This window comes from Mauremys reevesii, linkage group 3 (genome assembly GCF_016161935.1).
Source record: "Mauremys reevesii isolate NIE-2019 linkage group 3, ASM1616193v1, whole genome shotgun sequence".
NCBI lineage: Eukaryota > Metazoa > Chordata > Testudines > Geoemydidae > Mauremys > Mauremys reevesii.
In genome coordinates, this window is record NC_052625.1 from 150,782,579 (window position 1) to 150,807,395 (window position 24,817).

General features: G+C 43.2%; 1 protein-coding gene and 2 long non-coding RNA genes across 11 annotated transcripts in view; 2 read left to right on the plus strand and 1 right to left on the minus strand.

Moving 5' to 3' along the window:
* The window catches only part of SENP6 (SUMO specific peptidase 6), a 191,784-nt gene that overhangs the window by 44,162 nt on the left and 122,805 nt on the right, over positions 1–24,817 (minus strand). For 8 of the 9 annotated variants that reach the window (XR_005595886.1, XM_039529204.1, XM_039529203.1 and 5 more), the window contains 5 exons: positions 20,922–21,067; positions 6,500–6,902; positions 5,065–5,300; positions 1,079–1,246; positions 622–655 (listed from right to left, as the gene is read on the minus strand). Coding sequence is in view for 8 of the 9 variants with exons in the window: in XM_039529204.1 (XP_039385138.1) it covers positions 622–655; positions 1,079–1,246; positions 5,065–5,300; positions 6,500–6,902; positions 20,922–21,067 (987 nt within the window). In the remaining variant the exon portion in view is untranslated. The remainder of the gene's footprint in view (positions 1–621; positions 656–1,078; positions 1,247–5,064; positions 5,301–6,499; positions 6,903–20,921; positions 21,068–24,817) is intronic. The other variant, XM_039529206.1, reaches the window with a different exon arrangement.
* LOC120400538 lies at positions 6,867–12,260 on the plus strand. The gene is made up of 3 exons (XR_005595889.1): positions 6,867–6,920; positions 9,528–9,605; positions 11,892–12,260. It is a non-coding gene; the product is annotated as an uncharacterized LOC120400538 (long non-coding RNA).
* Positions 12,470–23,383, plus strand: LOC120400537. The gene is made up of 4 exons (XR_005595888.1): positions 12,470–12,820; positions 15,930–16,099; positions 20,456–20,714; positions 21,933–23,383. It is a non-coding gene; the product is annotated as an uncharacterized LOC120400537 (long non-coding RNA).

Genomic DNA, 24,817 nt, shown 5'->3' on the forward strand with positions numbered 1-24,817 from the left:
CTGAGCTTGCTATTTTCATCTTGTTGAAATGAGCTAATAACGTGTTAAAAGGTATAGGTATAGAAGTGCTGCTAGTATCATCCTTGCCAGGTGTGACTGCAACCCCTCTCAGAGGAAGATGCACATCAACAGTCACTATTACAATTAGGAAAAATCTATGATCATGTAATTGTGTCTATTCTACAACAACCTAATGTTTTTTCTTTTGCTCCAGGGTAAGCATAGATTATACTGAAATAAGTCAGTCCCTACTAATGGTGGACAGACTATTTATATGACCAAAGTTCTTTAGTGCTCCAGACATTACCAATCCATGTCAAGGACAATTATATACATACCCCAGATTTTTACATTAGCTGCTGTCTGTGGGAAAAAGGGACCTAGTATAACTTACTGTTACAAATATTTTTTTTACATTATATATATATATATAGTATATATATTTACAATATATTTGTGTGTGTATATATATATATATATATATACACACACACACATATACATATACACACACACTTTACTACATTTAAAATAATAAAATCAAGCTTTGAACCATTTCTAAACAAAAGCCCCACTTCTTTACGAAGAATTTCTGCAAGGAGAAAGAAAGTAAGTACTGACCTTCAAGACGTATCTTGATAAAATCAAGGCAAAACTGTGAAAGAGACAACTATATTAGTATTATATATTGCTGGAATTCCATAACCCATGCTTCCACCAAAATAAGCCCCCCAAAAGCCTTCATGTCTTTAGAAAATATTAGTTTTTAAAAGTTGGGGTTTTAACTAAGTTTAAAGAAAACTGACTTCAAGACTGAAAGCAGTATATATTTAAACCAAATTTAAAGAAATGAGCATCTTCCATATGTTAATATCCCGGTTTGTCAGCCTGACTATTAAACATATACAGGATTTCTCTCTGCATTTACTTTGGATTTCATTTTAAAAGGTTTAAAATGCCCTGAAAACACATACACGTGACTTTTGCCTTCTAACCAAAGAGATACTTATTAATATTCCAAAATGACAACCCTCACCCTAATTTGAAAATAGGACTGACAAAGCAGAAATGTACTTACAATCACAGGTTCCACAACCATTCTTCGAAGGGTTCCTATTCGTATACTTCGACAGTGTAGAATGACGCTTTCCCAGGAGTTTTGGTAATTTATAGGTACAGCATCAGTTACTTCTTGAGAAGTAACTTTACGACGTTTTACTGGTGTGTTAGATACAATGTTGCCAAACTGCAAAGTAATTTTCAAGTATCAGAATTTCTCATTACAATTTGCTGTTAATGCAGGAACCCATTACACTGTAACAACTTAATTTTCACCCATTTTTGCATAGATAAATAGGATTACATAATACTGATGCCAACTGTATAAAGGCTGTTATTCCCCCAAGAATGTCTGCTGACATCAAAATCAGGAAAACAAAGTAAGTATTTTGTTAATGCAACCAGATTACAGAGGTAACTATTAGTGCTATTTGTGTACATTTTGCCACAATTATGAATTGTGATTAGTGCTTTTGGAGTTTCCAAAAAACAACATAATTACACTAATGCATTGAAGCGTGGTGCTGCTTGACATGCTCAAGACTGCTTCTCTCCTTCCTCAAAATGTTCTTTTTGGTTTTATTAGTACATTCTTTGGGTGACTGTGAAAGTGCAGAACTATTCTTCTTGAAGTACAGCACATGAGAATGTTACCAGGATCACAAGATCCCAGAAGAGAGATCATACACAACTATGGAAACCCTCAGGGGACCTCTGTCGGTGGGCTGTTAGATTTTTAGGGCAGATTCCAGAATGAAGAAGCTGAGCACTGGAAGAAGGCATTTGGAGATTGGCTTCAACTCAAAGAAGCTAGTGAAGCTGAAGTGATGCATTAGCTCAAGAGATGTGTCTGCTTTGATTTTTAAGTAGAACAATTCTAGAATATTGTTTTTAGAAGGAAAGCTGATCATTAACTGTCAGGTGACAAGGTTTTCAATCTTAATGATACTTACAAATTTTTACTTTGTTCTATTGTTGAACAGTTTTCTGTGTTCATCTCTCATGTTTAGTGCTAATATTCTCTTTTCATGAAGAACTTGTGTTAAGGCTTGTTTTTAGTTATAAAAAATGACTACATTGCTGTAAAAAGGTACTAAGAGCTTGAAAAATAACTACCTAAGCTAAGTTACTAATCATTTTTGGCCACAGTTCATAGTGCACTTTGGGATCCTTTGAATTAAAAGTGCAATACAAAAAATTTAAATAATCAAAGTAGGTCTAGTACAGGAATAGCTACAACAAACATTTTGCTACTAGTATTGCCCATGAAGACATTTTATTTTTCCTGTAAGAACCTAGCTCATGCTAGTAGGTGAAACCTGTAATAGGTTTGTTTTAATCAGAAAAGTATAAAATAGAACTCCAATCAACTGGTATACACTATATCTGTTTATAATACAGTAGTTAAGTTCTTGCCATATGAAACATTCACATATTAAGTATCATAGCCGTACTCAGGCAATCAGTGTGAAGGGCTAAAGGATTTGGTACAATTATATAGAGTGAAAGATGGTTAGCTTTTTGCATGATTTATGATGAATACCTAATGTAACAGAGAGACTGGGTGGGTAAGGGAATATCTTTTATTGGACCAACTTCCATTAGTGAAAGAGACAAGAGTTTAAGCTTACATAGGACTCTTCTTCAGGTCCTCGCCCACCTTGTCTCTCAATATCCTGGGATCAACACTGCTATGTCAACACTACAAGCATGGTAACAGACACAGTTAATAGTAGTTTCCTTCTTTCATGGCTAAAACTGTAGGTATGTTCTATGTTGATATTTCAGCCCACATCTCATTTTGCCAATGATTTTCTGTCTTTACTTCACTCGCTCTAAAGTGTTCAGTAAAACTCAGATGTTAGCAGTTCGTTCTTTAAAGTTAGTGAAAAGGAATATGAGGCGGTGCAGTGAAAGACAGTGGGGAGGTTTTCAAAAGGCTCAAATAGGACTTAAAAAGAACAGGAGTACTTGTGGCACCTTAGAGACTAACAAATTTATTTCAGCATGAGCTTTCGTGAGCTACAGCTCACTTCTTCGGATGCATAGAATGGAACACACAGACAGGAGATATTTATACATACAGAGAACATGAAAAGGTGGAAGTATGCATACCAACAGGAAGAGTCTAATCAATTGAGATGAGCTATCATCAGCAGGAGAAAAAAAATTTTTTGAAGTGATAATAGAAGATGTGAGGAGAACTTAACATAGGGAAATAGATTCAATTAGTGTAATGACCCAACTATTCCCAGTCTCTGTTTAAGCCTACCTTAATTGTATCTAATTTGCATATTAATTCGAGTTCAGCAGTCTCTCTTTGGCATCTGTTTGCAAATTAGATACAATTAAGTTAGGCTTAAACAGAGACTGGGAATGGTTGGGTCATTACACTAATTGAATCTATTTCCCTATGTTAAGTTCTCCTCACATCTTCTATTATCACTTCAAAAGTTTTTTTTTCTCCTGCTGAAGATAGCTCATCTCAATTGATTAGACTCTTCCTGTTGGTATGCATACTTCCACCTTTTCATGTTCTCTGTATGTATAAATATCTCCTGTCTGTGTGTTCCATTCTATGCATCCGAAGAAGTGAGCTGTAGCTCACGAAAGCTCATGCTGAAATAAATTTGTTAGTCTCTAAGGTGCCACAAGTACTCCTGTTCTTTTTGCGGATACAGACTAACACGGCTACTACTCTGAAATAGGACTTAGGTGCCTAACTTCCAATGAGTTTCAATGAAGTGTTTTCAATTATTTCCTTATGTTATTTCAGAAGAGTATTTAAGAAATGGAAGAATTGTATTCGTTACCCTATCTTCAGGCCTTGCCATCTTAAAAGTTAATCAAACAGAGTATATTATGTAGCCTAGTAAATTTCCATAAAGGAGTGCTGACTTCTTGAATATGAATGTAATATGCTGAAATCTATACCACTAGTTCAGTGTTCTAAACAAACACCTTCAACACTTCCAACTTGGATCCAACTTCCTGTGTACTATCAAGTACACTTGGAGTATGTCAACACTGTAATTAAACACCCACACCTGCCCTGTCAGCTGATTTGGGCTTTTGGGGGTTGGGCTATGGGTCTATAAAACTGCAGTGAAGACTTTCGGGGGACACCACAATGGGGGAAGGTTCCCAGAGCCTGGGCTCCAGCCCAACCCCAAATGTCTACACCACAATTTTACAGTCCTGCAGCACCAGCCAGCTGAAATGGGCCAGCTGTGGATATCTAATTGCAGTGTAGTCATACAGCTGCTGGACCTAATTCACAATAATTCAAATGTACAAGTGACCCAAAAGAGCTTTAAGCAGCACCATCATCCATTGAACACCAATTGTTATAGGGAATTTATTTATTATTTTTTAAAGGATCACTGTCAAGGTTGTTAAGTCTTTAAATTAACATACCGTGAAAGCTGTCCCCTTTGACAGCACTAAAGGAGTCTGCTCATGGTGCATTTTTTGTCTTTGTTTATCCAATTCTTGCAGTGGTGCTCAACTAAAAAACAAAAATCCCCACCATGAAATCCTTAAAATAAGTGCTATTAGTTGGGACAGTTGTCAAAGTATTTAATTTTAAGGACCATCATCCTTGCCCAGTGTCCCTTTATGTTTAAAAATTTTAATGCTAAAAATTATCCTTCCATTAATGCATACAAATATTATACACCACTTCACATCCCACAATGGAAGAACAGGTCCCTAATTATATAGAAAGATAATCTGTTCAGCATTAAACACAAAGAATGTTGAGAATGTATGATTTTTTAACACATCCCTAAATGCATAAGCATCTACATATATTGAACAAGTTTCCTTAGGCTTCCAATGTTGTATGAATGAGGAGAATACTTGACCAACTGTCCAAGGTGAAAAGTAATCAAATAAAGACCACTTATAGCCTACGAGAAGTTGTCATACCTTTAAATTTCTCATTTTCGCTATCTGAAATTTTATACACAGAGGTTTATTGAAAAAAAAAATTAAACTGAGTACCTGATCTTTCATTCTTGCTTTTCTTGGTAATGTGACGGCAATTTCTGTGTCTGTTGCAACAGTACTTAGTCTCTGTTCTATTCCAGAAGTATTTTCCTTTAATGCTGCTTCCACCTTTCCTGTGGAAGGCGCTGGGGAAGAACGGGCTGAATCTGCGGGTCGAGGCGATGTGCTTTCCATTCTGTTAGTGCTGCCACTGTCGTCGTCATCCTCCTCGTCGTCACTGGACAAAATAACTAGGAAGCAAATATTAAATACAAAATACAATGCTTGATGCATGTAATTTTTTTTAAATGACTATTTAGTGGCTTCTCTTTTTTTGGATAGCTAAAACACAGAACATCAAATGTCATTGGCATCAATTTCTTCAACGTCTTTTCTTTATTAATATTTACTTTGCCACCAGTGGAAGTGGAAATACCAACTTCGTGGTCAAGACAAATAAACCTATTCAGTAAGGAATTAGCTGTGATCAATATGAGTTAAGCCCAATTTAATTATCTTTTGCTGGAAGGGTTCACTCTTAAAAGGCAATGGAGCCCTGGCAAATATTTAAAAAAAAATTACCATCAAGAGCACAGCTCAAGGTACTTTAATTTGAGAGGCAGCATAATACAGTAGACTAAGCACGGGACTGGAAAGACAAACTCTGAAAGTTCTAATTCTGGCGCTGCTATGTGGTGTAAGCAAGCTGCTTAACCTCTCTCTCTGCTATTCACCCCTACGGACCTGTAGGCCACTCAGCGAGTAAGTTTGAATCTTATGTGGAAGCATTCAACGGGATTAATTCAAAGGTATGGGGTGGGGGGGTTGGACATGGTTAGAGCGATGGATAAGGAATATGGTCTTCACAGGTACATTTTACATTGGACTAGAGGGTAGTGATGTAAGCATTGGGGAGGACAAAGTAAATATGAAGAGGCTGCTGCAGTCCAGATATGAGCTGAGTATTTGGACAAGAGAACTTCAACCATGTAGATTAAATTAAAAAGGTTTGAGTTTAGAAATGTTATGCAGAAAGAAACAGCAAAATGTGACATGACTTGGATGTGATGGGCAAAGGAGAGGGAGACGCCAAAAAACCACCTTCCCTTTTTCAAGCTTAAGTAATGTATCCTCAGCAGGAATACTCTTTAGAAATTAAGAATCAATCATTAGCAGCATGCCTGGCATTTTTAAATATATTAAGAAACTACTAATACTTTGTTTTACCAATCCAGATTTTCCACATTCATCATATTTTATTGTACTCATAAGGGGCGTACCTCTAAACTGCAGAACAATGCAAAGTTAAAAACAAAAAAACCCAAGACCAGCAAAAGATTCCAAATAGTTGGCAGGAGACAAATGGAACCAAATATCTTTCATTCTTATAGGATATTCTTGGGTATTTGGCAAGTTCAAATCATATCTAGCTATATAAAAGCATACTTACTCGGATCATTTAGTTCAGATGGTCTTGTATTCCTCTGTCTTAAGTTTCCTGAACTCTTCATAATTTTTGTCCCAGTTAAGAGACCAACTTTTCCATTCGGTCGTGACATAGAATGTCCTATAATATCATTACTCAGTATGATATCAACTGGACCCTTCCCACCAGCAGAGCCATAGAACTTCTGTGTGTTCAATCCTGTACCTGGAGATTTTTGCCCTGTTGAATTCTGATGTATTGAAGATCGCAATAAAGGTCTCAAAGATTCACTTAATGGCACAGTTTGTTTGGAGCGTCTTTGCAAATCCTTACAGAAAACATTTCCATAACTTTGGCATTTGGTCTGATTTTCATTTGTCTTTTCACAGCCTGAGCAAAATGTGGAATAATCAGTTGGTTCCAAATCCTTGAATAAAAAAAGGCAGTAAGTACAACACATGTGGTTTTGGCATTTGTAGAAAAAGGTACAACAGAAACCCAGATTTTAATCTTGCAATTGAAATGTATATTTAAAAGAAACAATCACTCAGACCTATGTATGTTATGTTAGCAATAGCATAAAGAATGCAAGTCTAAAGCAAACATTAAAGAGTAGCTTGACTTTTTTGTTTTGCTTTTTAAGTGGAAGTCAAAGGGTATGTCTACACTGCAACTAGACACCCATGGCTGTCCCATGCCACCCAACTTGGGCTCGCAGGGCTCTGGCTGAAAGCCTTTTTCATTGCAGTTTAGACTTTCAGGCTTGGGCTGGAGCCTAAGGTCTGAGCCTCTCCCTCCTCGCAGCCCAGAATTCTACACAGCAATGAAACATGAAATAGTAGCTTTCAACAATAATTATCTTTCAGATGTCTCAAAGTAGAAGGTGTCAGTTTCTCTTTCATGTGATGTTTCAGCATGAGCTATACTGATGATACACCCACCACTGAACCTTGCTAGAATTAGTCTCTCTTTGAAAGTAACAGGCTATTTAAGTAGATGGTACTTGTGCATTATTTTTATTGTGCATTTGTTTTATATCCTGAGTAGCACAAAATAAATTAAAACTTAGCAAAAATCCACACAATATACTAAATCTTAACATCACCATTTATGTATCTTTGTCTCATGTGCCCTCTACTCACTAATCTAATCTCCTCCAACACTTATTCTAGTATTTCAAGCCCCTGAGATGTTTTAGGGGTATATATGGGTATGTGTGGGGGAGAAAGAGGAAATAATTTCTTCTCCCTAAAACACCCCACTTGCTTATTTCAGGATAGATAATATTCAGTCCTGATTTAACAGCTTTTCTATTCATAAAAAGCATCAAGACATTTATGTCAGATATTTCATGGCATTGCAGCAGGGCTCAAAATGAACTCTTAGGTCCATTTGGAAAGGGAAATCCCTAGCTTTCCAAAGAGTTTCCACACTTCTAACCCAGAAAAGAGCTGACAATCTAACTTTTTTATACATAAAAGCATCACAATATTATTTTAAAACATTTGAGGATTTTATTACTACTCCCTCTGAACCTGCACAGTAAGATTCATGCAAACTAAGGCACCTGACTCTATAGACAGATTCCACATCCCCTCCCCACACACACGTTTTTTTTTCCATTCTTTAAATGTCTCTGGCATATACAGTATACACAATGGTATCATGTAGCACAGCACTCTAGCTGCACTCACATAGAATGGGATTTCACCCAGAGTTTTGCCATTGTCCTCACTGAGGTCAGGACTTTACCCTCTCTCTTTTTATGCTCAGCCACGTAACCATTTGACATTTTCAACTCATTGCAGGAACAGAATTCTCTCCGATAATAAATTATTCACCATATTTAGCAGTTAATGAGTCTTGCAATTGAAACAGAAATAGAAATCAAGAATAATACCTTTGTTTAAACGGCTCACTAGATTTAAGAGTAAATATAATATTTGACATGACTACATTACACACATTATGTACTGAATATACTAAAATGCACATACATTATGTACATCCTCCAGTGCATTAATTTGACTAGAAGACAGAAAAATGCCAAAAGGTCCAAGGATGAAAAAAATATATATGTTCATGACATTTGAGAGAAAATCAATTTACTGCAGGTAGAAGTTTTAGATCTTTAGCATGAAATTGTGCTATTTTCTCACTTCATGTGCAACAGGCGCTTCTAAATTTTTTTTACATTCTAGTTTTTCCTCTAATCATTGGATATTTTTGTACTGAAAAAACTCCTTCCCCTTCCCCAATTCACTTAACCAGAACAAGGAGGGGAGGGATAGTTCAGTGGTTTGAGCTTTGGCCTGCTAAACCCAGGGTTGTGAGTTCAATCCTTGAGGGAGCCGCTTAGGGATCTGGGGCAAAAATCAGTACTTGGTCCTGCTAGTGAAGACGGGGGCTGAACTCGATGACCCTTTGGGGTCCTTTCCAGTTCTAGGAGATATACCTATCTCCATTAATTTAAATGTAATTTAAATTTAAAACCCACCATGGCAGTTATACTTCTCTATGCACAGTCCTTATTAATTACCAATATATCAGCAGGAATGGATAGTTGAGTGCTTGTACCTCTTATGTCAAGTTACTCCAAATGATACTCTTACAGAACCATTTGGTAAATATTATGAGTTTGTGGCTTGAAAGAATAAATATTTGAGAAATGTCAACAAGTAAAGCAAGTTAAAAGTTCTTTTAAGCCTTTTAGATTTAACAGGTCACATTACAAATAAATTTAAGCTAACTAGGTAAAAGAAAGTAAAAGGGAATATTAATTCTCCCATCCAAAAGGAAAGTTTAACAAAGTCAGACATTTTTTTCCAGTGGCAACAAAAAAAAACTTGCCTACTTTTTGTAACTGTTCTTCAAGATGTGTTGCTCATGTCCATTCCATTCTAGGTGTGTGCATGCCCACGTGCATGGCCGTCAGAGATTATTGCCTTAGCAGTGCCTATAAGGCCGGTTGCGGTGCACTCTGGAGTGCTGAGCTCATGGCGCAGTATATCAAGCTCTGTCAGCCGTATGCCCTCTCACTTTTTTCTTGCAGACAACTCCGACAGAGGGGCAGAAGGGCAAGTAATGGAATGGACATGAACAAGTCGCCAAGAACAGTTACGAAAGAAAGGTAACCATTTTTTCTTCGAGTGCTTAGTCATGTCGATTCCATTCTAGGTGACTCACAAGCAGAGTCCTCGGAGGCCAGCTCAGAGTTCACAACCTTGCAGTACTGCTCTGACAAAGCTAGCGTCACCCCAAGCTTGCTGGGTAAGCACATAATGAGATGTGAACGTGTGGACGGAAGACTAGGTAGCAGCCTGACAGATCTCTTGGATCAGCACCATGCTAGGAAGGCTGTTGAGGATGCCTGTGCCCTAGCCGAGTGAGCCGTCATGATCGCTGGCAGGGGCGTCTTCGCCAGCTCATAACAGTAACGGATGCAGGCCATGATCCAAGATGAAATTCTTTGGGTAGACACTGGGTAACTTTTCATCCTGTCCACAACAGCAACAAACAGCTGCACTGAATTGCGGAATGGTTTGGTCTTAGCTATGTAGAAGGCCAGCACCCATCTGACAACCAGGGTATGCAGTCTGCGTTCCTCGTACGACGCATGAGGCTTTGGACAGAAGACCATTAGGTACACGTCCTGACCCATATGAAACTGGGCGACGACCTTGGGATGGGTGCAGACGCAGCTGGACCTTGTCCTTGTAGAAGACTGTATAGGGCGGCTCCAAACTCAGCACCCTGATCTCAGATGCCCTGAGGGCCAAAGTTATGACAACCAAGAAATAAACTTTCCAAGAAAGAAGCAGGAGGGAGCATGAAGCCAGGGGCTCGAGCCAGAGGAGGGCACATGAGCCATGACAACACAAGATTCAGGTCCCAAGGGGAGACCAGGCCCCAGATGTGCAGGTAGAAGTGCTCCAGACCTTTTAAGAATTGTGCCATCATAGGATGGGTGAAGATCGACCTGCCTTGAAATGGAGAGTGGAACATCAAAATGGCCGCCAGGTAGACTCTAACCGAAGAGAGTGACAGGCGCTGGGTACAGTAAATAGGACAGGACATGATGCAGTGGGGCCTCCGAGACCCGAAGTTATGAATCTGAGGCCCAACACATGAATCATTTCCACTTTGCCAAGTAGGTCACCCTGCTGAAAGGCTTCCTGCTGCTCAACAAGACCTGCTGGACCCCAGCAGAGCATGCTCGCTCATCCGTTTCAGCCATGCAGTAGCTATGTTGTCAGGTGCAGTGCTGCCAGGTTCAGACGCAGCAGTGTGCCGTCGTTCTGGGACAACAGATCCGGCTGAAGAGGTAGCTGCAGTGGGGCGGATGCCAAAAGACTGAGCAAAATGCCCAACCAGTGTTGGTGAGGCAACACCAGGGCTAGGAGGAGGATGATCATCCTGTGTGCTTCACTTTTATCAGGATCCTGTGAATTAGGGGCACTGGCGGGAAGGCATACATCAGCGCTTGCGACCATTTATCAAGACGGCATCTGACAAGGATCCCTTGTCCCTGCTCTGCAGGAAACGGAACATGTGGTACTTCCTGTTCTGCCCGGAAGCAAACGGGTCCACTTGGGGACTCCCCCACCTGCAGAAGATCAGGCTGACCACCTCCAGATGGAGCAACTATTTGTAGTGAGTTGAGAAGGCTCTGCTGAGGTGATCTGCCACGACGGTCTTGGCACCATGTAGGTGGGCAGCCACCAGATGAATGGCATGCTCCACACAAAAGTTCCAAAGGCTGAGGGCCTTCTGACAAAGGGCCGAAGACCTGGCCCCGTCCTGCCTTTTGATGCAATACATTGCGGCGGTATTGTCCGTCAGGACCTGCACTACCTTGCCTTCTAGGTGGGGAAAGAAGGCCTGGCAGGCTAGGCAAAACGCTGAGCTCCCTGACGTTGATATGGAGGGTTAGATCGTCCGGCAGCCAGTGGTCCTGGGTGCTGAGCTCGCCCAGATGGGCTCTCCATCCCAGATCTGAGGCATCGGATACCAGAGTCAGCGATGGGGATGGAGTCACGAAGGGAACTTCCTGCAGCACCAATCGGGGATCTAGCCATCAGTTAAGGGAAGAAAGGACACAGTCTGGTACCTTGTCCATCCTGTCCAGGGCATATCTGTTGAGAACATAGACCGGGGCAGTCTATGCTTGTAGTGGCTGTAGGTGGAGCCGAGCATGGCTATCCACATATGTGCATGCGGCCATATGACCCGCCAGCCATAGGCAGGCGTAAGCCGTAGAGAGCAGGTGGTTCTTCAGATGGGAGATCAGGTCCAACATGGCCCGAAAGTATGCTTCCAGTAGGAAGGCCCTGGCCTGCATGGAGTCTAAAACATCTCTGATGAACTCTATGTGCTGGACTGGCACTAACACTGACTTTTCTATATTTATTAACAGGCCCAGGTCGCAGCAGGTGGAACACACCAGATCGAGGCTGCCCCACACTTAATCCAGAGACCTGCCCTGGATGAGCCAGTCCTCTAGGTATGGAGATAGGTGGACCCCACGACACCTGAGGCAAGCCGCTACCAGCATCATGCACTGTGTGAACACCCTGGGGGGCCAAAGAGAGGCCAAAGAGCAGCGCCATGAACTGGAAATGGTGTGCTCCCACCACAAAACAGAGGAAGCGAATGTGCTCCAAGAATACAGAAATATAGAAAAAAGCGTCCTTTATGTCAAGAGCAGCGTACCAGTCTCCCGGAACCAGGGAAGGAATGATGGAGGCCCAGGAGACCATGCAAAACTTCTATTTCTGGAGAGACTTGTTGAAGTGGTGCAGGTCCAGGATAGGTCGGAGGCCCCCTTTGGCTTTTGGGATTAGAAAGTAACAAGAATAGAACCCCCTTCCTTTCATGTCCCGAGGAACATCCTCCATGGCCCCCAGACACAGAAGGTTGTCGACCTCCTGAGCGAGGAGTTGCTCATGAGAAGGGTCCCTGAAGATGGACGGGGAAGTGAGGGGTGGGCAAAAATTGCAGGGCATAGCCCTGAGCTATTATGTCCAGGACTCGACAGTCCGATATAACCCTCAACCAGGCTGAGTGCTAAGGAAAAAGGCAGTTGAGAAAAGGTGGCAGATCCGGGGAATTGGCTGGGGCATCACTCTTGACCCCTCCATCAATACGAGCGCTTCTGCCCCGTCAAATGTTTAGCCTGGTGAGGCTGCGTGGGCAAGCAGGAGGCAGAAGGGCGGTGACGACCAAAGCTGGTGTCCATATCCTTCTCCTGGCAGGTCTGGAACCAGGTCAGGCAGACCTTGGCAGTGGAGGCAGCCAGAATGTCTTACGCATTGATTGCGGCGTGTGGCTGCCCAGGGAATAGAGGTTTGTTTTGGTGTCCTTTACTTTATGCTGCCTCACATCCGTTTGATCAGAAAACGGACCGTTTCCATCAAAGGAAAGGTCCTGAATGGAGGTCTGCATCTCCTAGGAGAGCCCAACAGTTTCAAGCCAGGAGCTGCGCCTCATCACCACTGCAGATGCCACCACCCTGGGTCCACTGCATTCCACACCATTTGCATGGCACAGCAGGTTGGTGAGGTGCCCTCCTGCACGAGAGTGCCAAACTCCTGGGCCTGCTCCTGCAGGAGGGACTCCTTAAATTTATGAAGTGTGTCCCATAAATTAAAGTTATAGCAGCCCAGGAGGGCCTGGTTGTTTGCCACCCAAAACTGTAGACTTGCTGTTGAATAACTTTTTCTTAGAATATTAGGGTTGTAAGGGACCTCAGGAGGTCATCTAGTCCAACCCCCTGCTCAAAGCAGGACCAATCTCCAGACAGATTTTTACCCCAGTTCTCTAAATGGCCCCCTCAAGGATTGAACTCACAACCCTGCATTTAGCAGGCTAATGCTCAAACCACTGAGCTATCCCTCCCTCCAAACCTAGCTGCTTGGCCTCCTGGTTTTTTGGGGAGGAACTAAAGTGCACCTGCTTCTCCTTTTCACTGACCGCTGAGATTACCAATGAGCTGGGGGGGAGGGGAGGGAGGGAAGGAGGGAGGGGCTTATAAAGATATTCAAAACTTGTTGCTGGAACAAAGTTCTTTTTCTTGGCTCGTTTTGAGGTAGGAAGGATGGAGAAGGGCATCTGCCAAATGGCCTTGGCAATTTTGAGGACCCCTTTATGCACTGGCAGCGCTATATGGGCAAGAGCTGAGGCTGACAGGACTTTAAACAGAGTGTCTTCCTGTTCAGCCATCTCTTCCACATGTAAGCCCAGGTTGTCAGCTACCCACCGGAGCAAGGCCTGGTGGTCCTTAAAGTGATCAGGCGGGCTGGTGCTGGATAGGCCCGCGACTACTTCATCAGGGGATGACGAGGAGGACTGTGGGGGGGGGGGGGGGAGCTGTTCCTCTTCCTCCGTGTGGGAGGATGGCTTGGGGGTAGGCACAGCCTCTTGAAGTTTGGACACCAGGTGTTCCTCCAGTGCCGGGCCCAGCACCAACTATGCCGGTGACGATGAGCTGAAGAGGCCCTCGGTACCAGAGAAGCCCCCTTCCAGAGAAACCCCCTTCCAGAGACCACACAGAGACTTACGAGGCCTGGGTCTGCCTAGAGACCACTGAAACCAGACATTGGTGCCCCGCCCGAGGAGACTAGTGCCAATAGTGCGGTGCGTAGGTGCTGTGCCGAGGAGACTGGAGGCGGGAAGATCATTCCCACGGTGTCAGTGACCCGGAACGGCGCAGGGCGATGATCTTCGGGACGGTGACCAGCACGAGTAATATGGGGACTGGCACCTCCCTCCCAGCGAGCTGCGCCGAGACAACAGCGACCGTGACCGCAGAGCCGGTGACTGATGGTAAGCCCTCGCCGATCTCAAGAACATCATTAGCGACCAGCTGCTCACTGAGGAGCTTTATCAACCAACTTGCCCTCTTGGGGAGCCTTAGACGAAGCCTGCAGCACTGGTGGTGCTGGTTGTGCGGGCGTAGGCTGTGCTCTTTTGACACCTGGGCCTTCAAAGGCATCAGTGCCAGCAGGAGAGAAGGTCCAGTCTGACTTGCAGGATTCAAAGGACCTTTTTCAGGCAGACTGTCCCGACTTGGAAGGGCCAACTGCAGGGCTCTGGTGTAGGCACGCAGCTCGGGGCCAGCTCCTTGCTCACAGCCTTCTTCGCTGATGCTGGGGAACCGTACTTCTCGGCCCTTTTCTTTGGCACCAGCAGCATGGAGCGGTGCCAGGAGGGCCCCAGTGCCAATGGTGCTCTTTGCCGATGCAGAGGTGCTGGGAGACTCATGCCAAGATGGCTTGAACACCAGGCGGAGGGCAGATGTCTCTCTCCTTCTGCGTGTAAGGCCTAAAGTTCCTACAAACTCGGTACCACTCTTTAACGTGTGCTTCCCCCAGGCACTTGAGACAGATGCCGTGCGGGTCGCTAACAGGCATAGGCCGGTTACAGGAGTCACAAGGCTTAAAGCCCGAAGACCAGGGCACAAAGTCTATGCTGGGACCTAACTACTAACACTAACTACCACAATTAACAGGTACTTAACACTAAAGATAACTATATACAAAGCTGAAAGGCACAAAGTCCAAAGAAAGTAACCGGAATTCCTTGACGAGCAAGGAAGGCACTCCGACTGACCACCAAGGACAGTAAGACGGAACTGAGAGGGCGCAGGGCCAAGGGCACCTGATATACCGCACCATGAGCGCAGCACTCCGGAGTGCGCCACAGCTGGACCTATGGGTACCGCCAAGGCAAACGTCTTCAACGGCCATGCACGTGGGAGCACACGCATCTAGAATGGAATCAACATGAGCAAGAACTCGAAGAACAGATTAATTTTTATTATATTACAGATCAATATCTATGGAAAACTACCATCTCAGGGAGGGCACTTATGTATCTTTTTAATAACTTTTATTCTCTACTGTCTGAAACACTAAAGAGTTAAATCTTTTGTTTAGCAGATTCCTTTTGTTTTAAAATACTAACACACTGAAATATTATTACTATTTTATATGGAACAAAAACAAGTAGTAAATTACTAGCATTTTCAGGTTTGTCAAAATATAACTGATTATTGAAATAATTTAGACTCTGACCAGTCTGTTGCTACATCATCAGGAAGAAAAAATTACTTACTTGTAACTGGAGGTTCTTAGAGATGTGTGGTCCCTCTCTCTCTATTCCACTGAGCTTAACACACATGCAACATGCATTTGGAGCTGGAGATTTTGAAAGTAGCAATGTCGTTTGGCCCAAGCATGTGGTCCACCTCATGGTTTCGTACGAGGCAATAAAAGGTGGAGTGAACGGACTGCACCCTCAGTTCCTTTGGTACCGTGAACCAAGAAATCCACAGCACGGGGGAAGGAAGGTGGGATTGGAAAATAGATAAGGACCATAAATCTCGAAGAATCTCCAGTTACATGTAAGTAACCTCCTCTTCTTTGAGTGATTGTCGCTATTATATTCCACTGAGGGTGATTAACAAGCAGTACCTAGCTAGGAGGAAGATGCTAGGAAGATGACAGAACTGTGGAGCAGAGAACAGCCATGCCAAATGAGGCATCTGTCACAGAATCTTGCACCAAGGCGTAATGGGAAGAAATGCGATGTACTGAACTCCATGTGGCCGCCCTACATATATCCGTAAGTAGCACATTGTGAAGCTAGGGGTCACCAAATGAAATTAATAGGCATCAGGTTTAAAACAAATAAACGGAAGTTCTTCACACAGCGCACAGTCAACTTGTGTACCTCCTTGCCTGAGGAGGTTGTGGTTTTGAAGGCTAGGACTATAACAACGTTTAAAAGAGAACTGGATAAATTCATGGAGGTTAAGTTCATTAAGGGCTATTAGCCAGGATGGGGTAAGGAATAGTGTCCCTAGACTCTGTTTGTCAGAGGGTGGAGATGGATGGCAGGAGAGAGATCACTTGATCATTACCTGTTAGGTTCACTCCCTCTGGGGCACCTGGCATTGGCCACTGTTGGTAGACAGGATACTGGGCTAGATGGACCTTTGGTCTGACCCAGCATGGCTGTTCTTATGTTAAGCGTGGCCATACTGGATGCCTGTTCTCTTGTGGAGTGCGCTTGTACCCCAAGAGGTGGAGACAGTTCAAATAATTGATAGAACATAATGCACCCCGAAACAAACTTAGAAATCTGCTCAGTGGAGATGGCTTACCCCTTAATCCTCTCCATTACAGCAATAAACCATCTAGGGGACTTCCTGAATGGCCTCATCCTCTGCAGGTAAAAGGCCAGGGACCTCTGGACATTGAGGAAGTGAAGGCACTGTTCCTCCTCTGAGGAGTGCGAATTTGGAAAGAAAGCAGCTAAGTGAATGGTTGGTTTGAGGTCAAAGCAAGGAACCGCTTTGGCAGAATCTTGGGGTGCATTTTATGGAACATGGTGAAGGGGATGGGGTCCATCATCATGGCCCCCAGTTTGCCTACCCTTCTCACAGAAATAATACCTATCAGGAAGGAGAGAAGAGACAGTGAGCAAGAAGCCAGAAGTCTGAAGGACAATTTCATCAATGCTGTGAGAACAAAGTTGAAATCCCACTCGAGAGCGATGGATGGAATGGGAAGATTAGTTCATAAGCGACCCTTCCAGAACCTTGAAGCAAAGGGGTGCATAAAGACAAAGGTCTCCTCCACAGGAGGGTGAAAAGCACTAATGGCCGCTACATGCACCTTGATGGAGTTGAGAGCGAGTGCCAAGGCCTTCAGAATGGGAGATAGTCCAAGAGGAAAGGAACACCCACAGCCTCAGGAGCAAGACCCTTCTGCTGGGCCTAGGAGGCGAAATATTGCCACTTGGCTCAATTTGACTGCCTCATGGATTTTTCCTGCTACTTGAGAATACTTCTTGTACTGTTGACAAACACTTCAGGTCTAGCGAAGATACCTATCCAAAAATCAAGCTCTAAAGAGCAGCACCTGTGGATCAAGGTGTCTGATCCTGCCGTTGAATTGCATGAGCAGTTCCAGAAAAGCCAGAAGTGGAAACAGAGGATATGCTGACATCCGGAGGAGGGAAAATGAGAATTGAAGAGGACAGAATAGGTCGAGCAGGATGACCATTGCTCTCTCCCGTCTGATCTTGTGGCAGATACAGGACAGGAGTGGTAGAGGAAGAGACACATAACTGATGTGGTCCGAACAGCATATGACTAGGACAATGCCTTGGGAATGGGTGAAAAGCCTTTCCCTGGAGCAGTACTGGATGCATTTGCTGTTGGTGTGGGAGGCAAAGAGATCTCTGGTCAGAGTTCCCCATCAATCAAAAATGTCATTGGCCACAGAGTTGTGAAGTTCCCATTTGTAGCTGGTCACGAATTTCCTGCTGCGAGAGTCCACAATCATGTTCCGAGTCCTCTGAAGAGAAGATGCTGAAAACAGGATATTGTGTGCGATGCACCAGTTCTACAAGCGAACCACCTCTGCACAAAGTGCTGGCGACTTTGTGCCCCCTTGATTGTTTAGGTAGTAAATGGTGGTGGTATCATCTAATGTGATGAGAACTCGACGGGAGTGGATAGACAGGAGAAATGCGAGACATACACTCCTTTCTGCCCCAAGCTCCAGGATGTTGATGTTGGATTCCTGAGCAGTCCAAGTTCTTTGTGTCAGGTGCTAGCACATGTGGGTACCCTATCTATTGAGTGATGCATCTGTGATGATCATTATGCATGGGGAAGACTGAAGGAAGGGTATCCTGGTGCAAACTTGAATTGGTCCTTCCACCGCTGAAAACCAGAAGAGAATCTTGGGGGTGTGTCTGTGTGTGTGTGTGTGGGGGGGGTGAATGGGATAGTCAGTAGAAGGTCCATGGAACGTTTTGTAGGAGAATAGGCTCTCTGTAACCACAGCAGAAGCAGAGAGAAGCGAAGGAGGTGACATACATGCACATCGCCCTGTAGCCAAAAAGGGAAAGGCAAGTTCTGGCAGGAACAGAAGGACTGGAAGTCACCATAGTAATCAGTTCTAGCAGGGTCTGGAATCTGTCCTGGTAGGGTAGGCACATGCAGAGACCGCACTGATGCATGGGCCCAATGAACTCTAGGGACTAATGTGGGGTCTAATGTCAATTTTTTGTTGTTGATGCTCAGCCCCAGGAAGGAGAGCAGTAGAAGCAGCAGGGAGGTAGATACTTGAGCCTCCTGTTTGGATCATGCTGCTAGCAGCCAGTCATCAAGATGGGGGAATATAAGGGCTGGTCTATACTACCATGGTAAAATCGATCTAACTTACGCAACTTCAGTTACATGAATAACGTAACTGAAGTAGACGTTGTTAGATCCACTTACCGCAGTGGTTACACTGCGCTGTGTCGATGGGAGAGTGTCTCCTGTCGACTTCCCCTATGCTTCTCGGGGAGGTGAAGTACACAAATCAATGGGAGAGCAGGTTTTCACCAGACCCGCTAAATCGACACTCGCTGCGTTGATTGCAGCAGGGCTGATCTACCAGCAAGTGTAGACATACCCAAAGGATCCCTCGACGCTGGAGGTGGGCGACCACTACAGAGAAAACCTTGCTGAAGACCCGTGGAGCAGTGATGAGTCCAAATGGTAGAACCCTGTATTGGAAGTGTCGAGAGCTTACCATGAATCTGAAGAACCCTCTGTGGATAGGATGAATACGTGGAAGTAAGCGTCTTGCATATCAAAAGCCGTAACCCATGTGCCTCTTTCTAGCAAGGGTATAATTGGCTGCAAGAGTGACCATAGAAAACTCTGGCTCACATATGGAGTGAGTGAGATGACAGATCTAGGATTGGTCTCCATCCTCCTCTTTTTTTTTTTTTTTTTTTTTTAAGTACCAGGAAATAAGTGGAATAGAACCCTGTGCCTCAAAAGGCCATGGGAACAGGTTCTATTGCTCCCCTTTGAAGGAGGGCATCTACCTCTAGGGCGAGGATACTATCATGGGAGTTGTCCCAGAGGCAGGACGGGGATGTGGATGAGGTAGTATCATGAACTTGATCACATAGCCATGTTGAATGGCATCCAGAACACACTTGTCCGTTGTCACACTTCAGGCTGGTAGAAAGAGTGCTAGATGTTCCCCAGAGGGGGTGGGTTGTATGTAATGCAATAGGTGGTTGTTGGCTCTCTAAATGCACTCAGAAATATTGTTTATGCGAAGACTGAGTACACAGTGTTAAGACTGTGCTGATGGACCGGGTGGATGGGATTGTTGGGTTTTCTGATTCTTAAAAGGAGGCTCGTAGGGTTGTTCAAAGAATTGAGGCGTTCTGAACTGTTGTGCAAGGGGTGGGTGGTAGAACTTGCATTTGGGTGCTGGTGTGTATATATACACCCAGTGATCACAGAGTAGTCTGGAGTCCTTGAGGGAGTGCAGGTAATCATCAGTCTTCAGGTTGAAGAGGAGAGAGTTATTGAAAGGGAGGTCTTCAATGGTATCCTGCACCTCCCAGACAAATGCAACCTGGTTTCTCTTCTCATGACGACCCCTGCGGCCACAGTGCATGAAGATGTGTCCACCAAACCCACCACGGCCTGGAGTGTCATCCTGGCAAACCAGTTTGCCTTTCTCTACAATAGTATGGAATTGGGCAAGGTCCTGCTGGGGAAGTTTCTCAGCAAAGTCCACTAACTGGTCATAGTTCAGAAAGTCCTATTTTGCTAGTAAAGCAAGGTAACTGGAGAGCCAAAACTGAAGGCTGGCTTAAGAAAATACATTACAACCCACGAGGTCCAATCTCCTACCCGCCTTGTCAGTTGGAGTAGAACACAGATGATGTTGCCTGGCCTGTTCCGTGGCTGCTTGTATAACCAAGGAATTGGGGGGTTGGGTGAGAAAAACTCAGATCCCTTCATCAATATATAGCATCCCTTTTCCACCCCCTTCTGGGGTGGGTGAACAGGTGGCCAGAGTATGCCAGACAGTGTGGAGCTGTTGGAGAATAGCACTGTTGACTGACATACTAACTATATACAAGAATAAAAGTCTTTTTTCTGTGTTTCAGAAAGTATATTCCAAGAGATGAGAAAACAATTGAGGCTCCGATTCAGACCATGTGGCTGTAAGAAGGAACTGCGGGCACAGGCAGTCCGCCCTGCCCTTTATCACTTCAGATGAAATCAAGGGTGCATGCGCAGACCCAGAGTGCATTCACAGACCAATGCATGCTGCTACTACCAAAATCTCCAGATGCATGGCACATGCATATTACCCTCCACAGAATAAAATAGGGATCATCATTTGAAGAAATAAATATTATAAAGGTATACACAGTTCCAATATTGACTCTTTACAATTTGGATGTGTCAGAGTGGTAGATAGACATATTTTAAACCACCAAAACATTCCCTTCCCAGTTACAAACATTTTAAAAACTGTAACTATTTCCACTCTGAAACTTGAGCTGTGTCTTACTAATGCTACTTGTTTCTGAAGTTAAAATAGAACTAGGCATTCTGTATCTAACCCACCTCTAAGTGGGTTAAACAGTTTTTTGTAGCAGGAGACAGAGGCAAATCAGATTGACATGAACTGCAGTGACGTTTCTGTTGTACCTTCCTCTTAATTTCAGATTCCGATTCTGATCCTGACTCTTCTGTGTTCTCCATTATACTTTCTATGGGGGGAAAAAAAAATCAAATAAATTAACACAGAGAAATCAATGTATTAGCTTTAGATGCAGAAAAGACTTTTGACAGGAGTGGGCTGGAGGTATAAGTTTTACACTGTAGAAAAATTTGGATTGGAACCTATATTTAGTTCCTGGATCCAACTGTTATATTCTTACCTAGTCCCCCATATCACAACCAACAATTTGACCTCTTCAGCCTCTTCTGGGGTACTAGAAAAACTGTGTTTGCTGGCCCCATTAACTTTTTTAATTGGCTCTTGAGCCCCTGGCAATAGCTGTACAGGCTCATTAAGATATCTTAGGCATACAACTTGGTTCCATGGAGTATAAATTGATGTTCTATGGAGACAATACCCTTTTGCATACATCAAAAACCAGAAACCACTATTCCAACCTCCCTTTCATTAATTAAAAAATTCAGAGCAATATCTGGTTACAAAATAAATTGGGAAAAATCAGAACTATTTCCCTATTGTCATGTAGTTGGGCTTTTTCCATAGGCAAACTGATGTATATTGAGGAACTTAATTGCAAGTACCAAGAAACATTAATAAATTTATCTTCACTAGTTTAGAATCCGTGCTCTGTCAAACAACTTGTTATATAAATAGGTGGCACCCACTCTCCCTGAGCCTGTAGGGAATGGTTAGTACAATAAAAATGAATATTCTGCCTAGACTACTCTATATTCTATCTATATCCCCTTGTTTAATCAATGCCCATTAACTCCAGCTCCCTATAGCCAAAAGGTGGGTTTGCGCTCCCAGACATACAAAATTACTATTGTGCTTTTATCATGTTACAGATGTCAAATTGGTTCCAGCATTCTAATACCCTTATATCTATACAGGAGGAAGCTGAAAGAGTATTAATGCATCCAATTCCTCCCATGGAGCTCCTGGGTGTTTCTTTTTGTCCAATGGAAAAAAAATAACGTGCCTACAGTGGTGGCTGTGTGGAGGGTCTGGACTATCCTAGCTAAGAGGTACCAATTTCATCATCACCACAAAGTACCTATCAAGTGTAACCCAAACTTGCAACTATAATTACAAAGAACTAGCTGAGCAAGGGCATGAAACAGATTTCCCAATTAGTCAAGGATAAAGGCTCTTCTCTCTTTTCTAAACACTAAAGAAACCATATGACCTGCCACCCTCAGTAGAGTGGCCGTCCTTACAACTAACACACTTGCTAATGTATCAGTTTGGTCTGGATGCCCTAGGACTGTCACAGGCCCCAGACCTACTAGGGACCTTGGAATGCTTCATAATTTCCCCAAGCCTACGTTCACTATGTATGCTTTACTATCAAAGAAAATATCCAGTGGTCTGGAGTGCTTTGTGAAAGCATAGGAAGGGGAGATATCACAGCCCCTAAAAGAATCCCAGCGGCAGACTATACATGTTTAAAATGCTTCTGTGGATCTCAGGCTACACTCAATACAGCAAAGAAGATTCTATTCAAAATATACTCGATGACACAAAGGTTGAGCAAGATAGGGACTTGCCCTCTGATGTTTGCTGGCACTGTAATGAAGAAAAAGGAACTCTGATACCTATGCTATGGGACTGTCCAACTGTCAGGCAGCCGTGGAAAGAGGTGGGCACAAGAGTGAAAATAGTGCTTGGTTTCAGCAACCAAATCTTAGCTGAAAGTTATATCATAGGTTCTGTACCTACTACACTGGGAGTTATTCCATCACAAAAACTTGGGTTCTTAAGGACTGTTATGACTACCAACTGCATGATTTTACAAAAATGGAGAAGTAGGGTTATACCCAGAATACAGCAATGCCATTTGGACCTGTATGAGTTGGCAGTGAAAAAAATAAGCGCTTATAGACATGGAGAGCAATTATATGAATTTGAAGACATCTGGACTCCATTTCTTGATACATTTGGATAAAGAATGCTGAGATAGATCAGGTGGAATGAAAGTCTGGCATTCTGTGAGCTATCAGCTTTTTCCCTTTCTTCTTCCCCATCTCCACCTTCCCTTTTTTGACTATTTGTTTATGTCTCTTTTTTTTATTGTTAATATTATGTTTGTCTGATTTATCATGCCATTCAGTCATATCTACATGGCTGAATGGCATGATAAACATATGGCAATTTTGCTAGTGAATTAAAACTAGCTGTAACCAATAGACATAATACCTAATTAAGTTCCAACTACACAGAGGAATAGCTAATGATTAGAGCCCTAAAAAAATTCATGGTCCATTTTGGTCAATTTCATAATCATAGGATTTTTTAAATTTCATAATTATGATTTCAGCTATTTCAATCTGAAATTTCACGGTGTTCTAATTGTAGGGATCCTGACCCAAATTGGAGGGGGGGGGGAGAGAGAAGACAGATGATGGTACTGCTACCCTTACTTCTGTAGTGCTGCTGGTGGCAGCACTGCCTTCAGAGCTGGGCAGCTGGAGAATGGCGGCTGCTGGCTGGAAGCCCAGTTCTCAAGCCAGATCCACCACCAGCAGCACAGAAGGATGGCATGGCATGGCCACCCTTACTTCTGCGCTGCTGCTGGTGGGGTGCTGCCTTAAGCACTGGGTGCCTAGCCAACAGTCACCGCTCTCCAGCCATCCAGCTCTGAAGACAGTGCAGAAGTAAGGGTGGCAATACCGCAGCCCCCCCTAAAATATACTATGACCCCCCCTGCAACTCCCTTTTGGGCCTGGATCCCCAGGTTCAGAAACACGGGTCTCCCCCATGTAATCTGTACAGTATAGGTCAAAAGCACACAAAAGACTAGATTTCAGGGGGAGAGACCAGATTTCATGGTTCATAATGCATTTTTCATGGCCACAAATTTGATAGGGCCCTACTAATGATCTTCTAAATAAAGGATTAAAAAAAACACCACAAGAAAAATGTTGAACTTTGTGTTTTAAAAATCAGTCACCATTTGTAGATTCCCATTTTATAAATGGAACTGGGGTATGCCTCAGTGAAATCTGTAATTTTAATATTATTTCCTAGCAGGCAACCTTGTCTTGAAAAACACCTTGCTAACTTCGCTCCACACCTGTAGAACCCAGTCTCTGGCAATGGAAACTCTGCCAGGAATAAAGAAAAGGAAGTAGTACCTGACTCCTACAGCTTCTGCTTTACCATGAAAAGCTCAGAGCCAATGCAACCTCAGAAATGAGGAAAGGCAAGGCCAGTCAAGGAGGTGGTGATTTCCATAGGAAATCTACTGATGGGAGCACTTACTTGGAACAACTGTGAAATACCAAGGGTTGTCTTAATAGAGAGTTTTTCCACTGGTACAAACCCAGTGTAGATGTTATGCGTTGGTATAAGCTGTTTCTGTGCAAGCCCTACTCTACAAAGGTGAAGCTCATCTATACTGGTGGAGCTACACTAGCATAGCTAAACTGGTACAAAAAAATCCTTAATGCAAAAAAGCCCTAGTTTACAAATGTTTTCAGACAGGCTATTCTTTTCAGGGCTACTTTGCACAATGTTGTAAAAATAATGGCTTCTCATTTCAAGATTTTAATAAAATGTGCAATTTACTCTAACTACATTTAATTATAATATTTTATTTTACATTAGAACTTTCTTTTAAGGCTATACTATTTAAAATAGATATACATGCCATTTAAATGAAGTATTGATTGTCCCATTCTCCCTCCCACCCCCATCTCCCTGACAACTGCATGGATCATTGACTCTTACATTTAGAGAAGGATTATTTTCAATCAAGAAATAATTGGACTTTAAG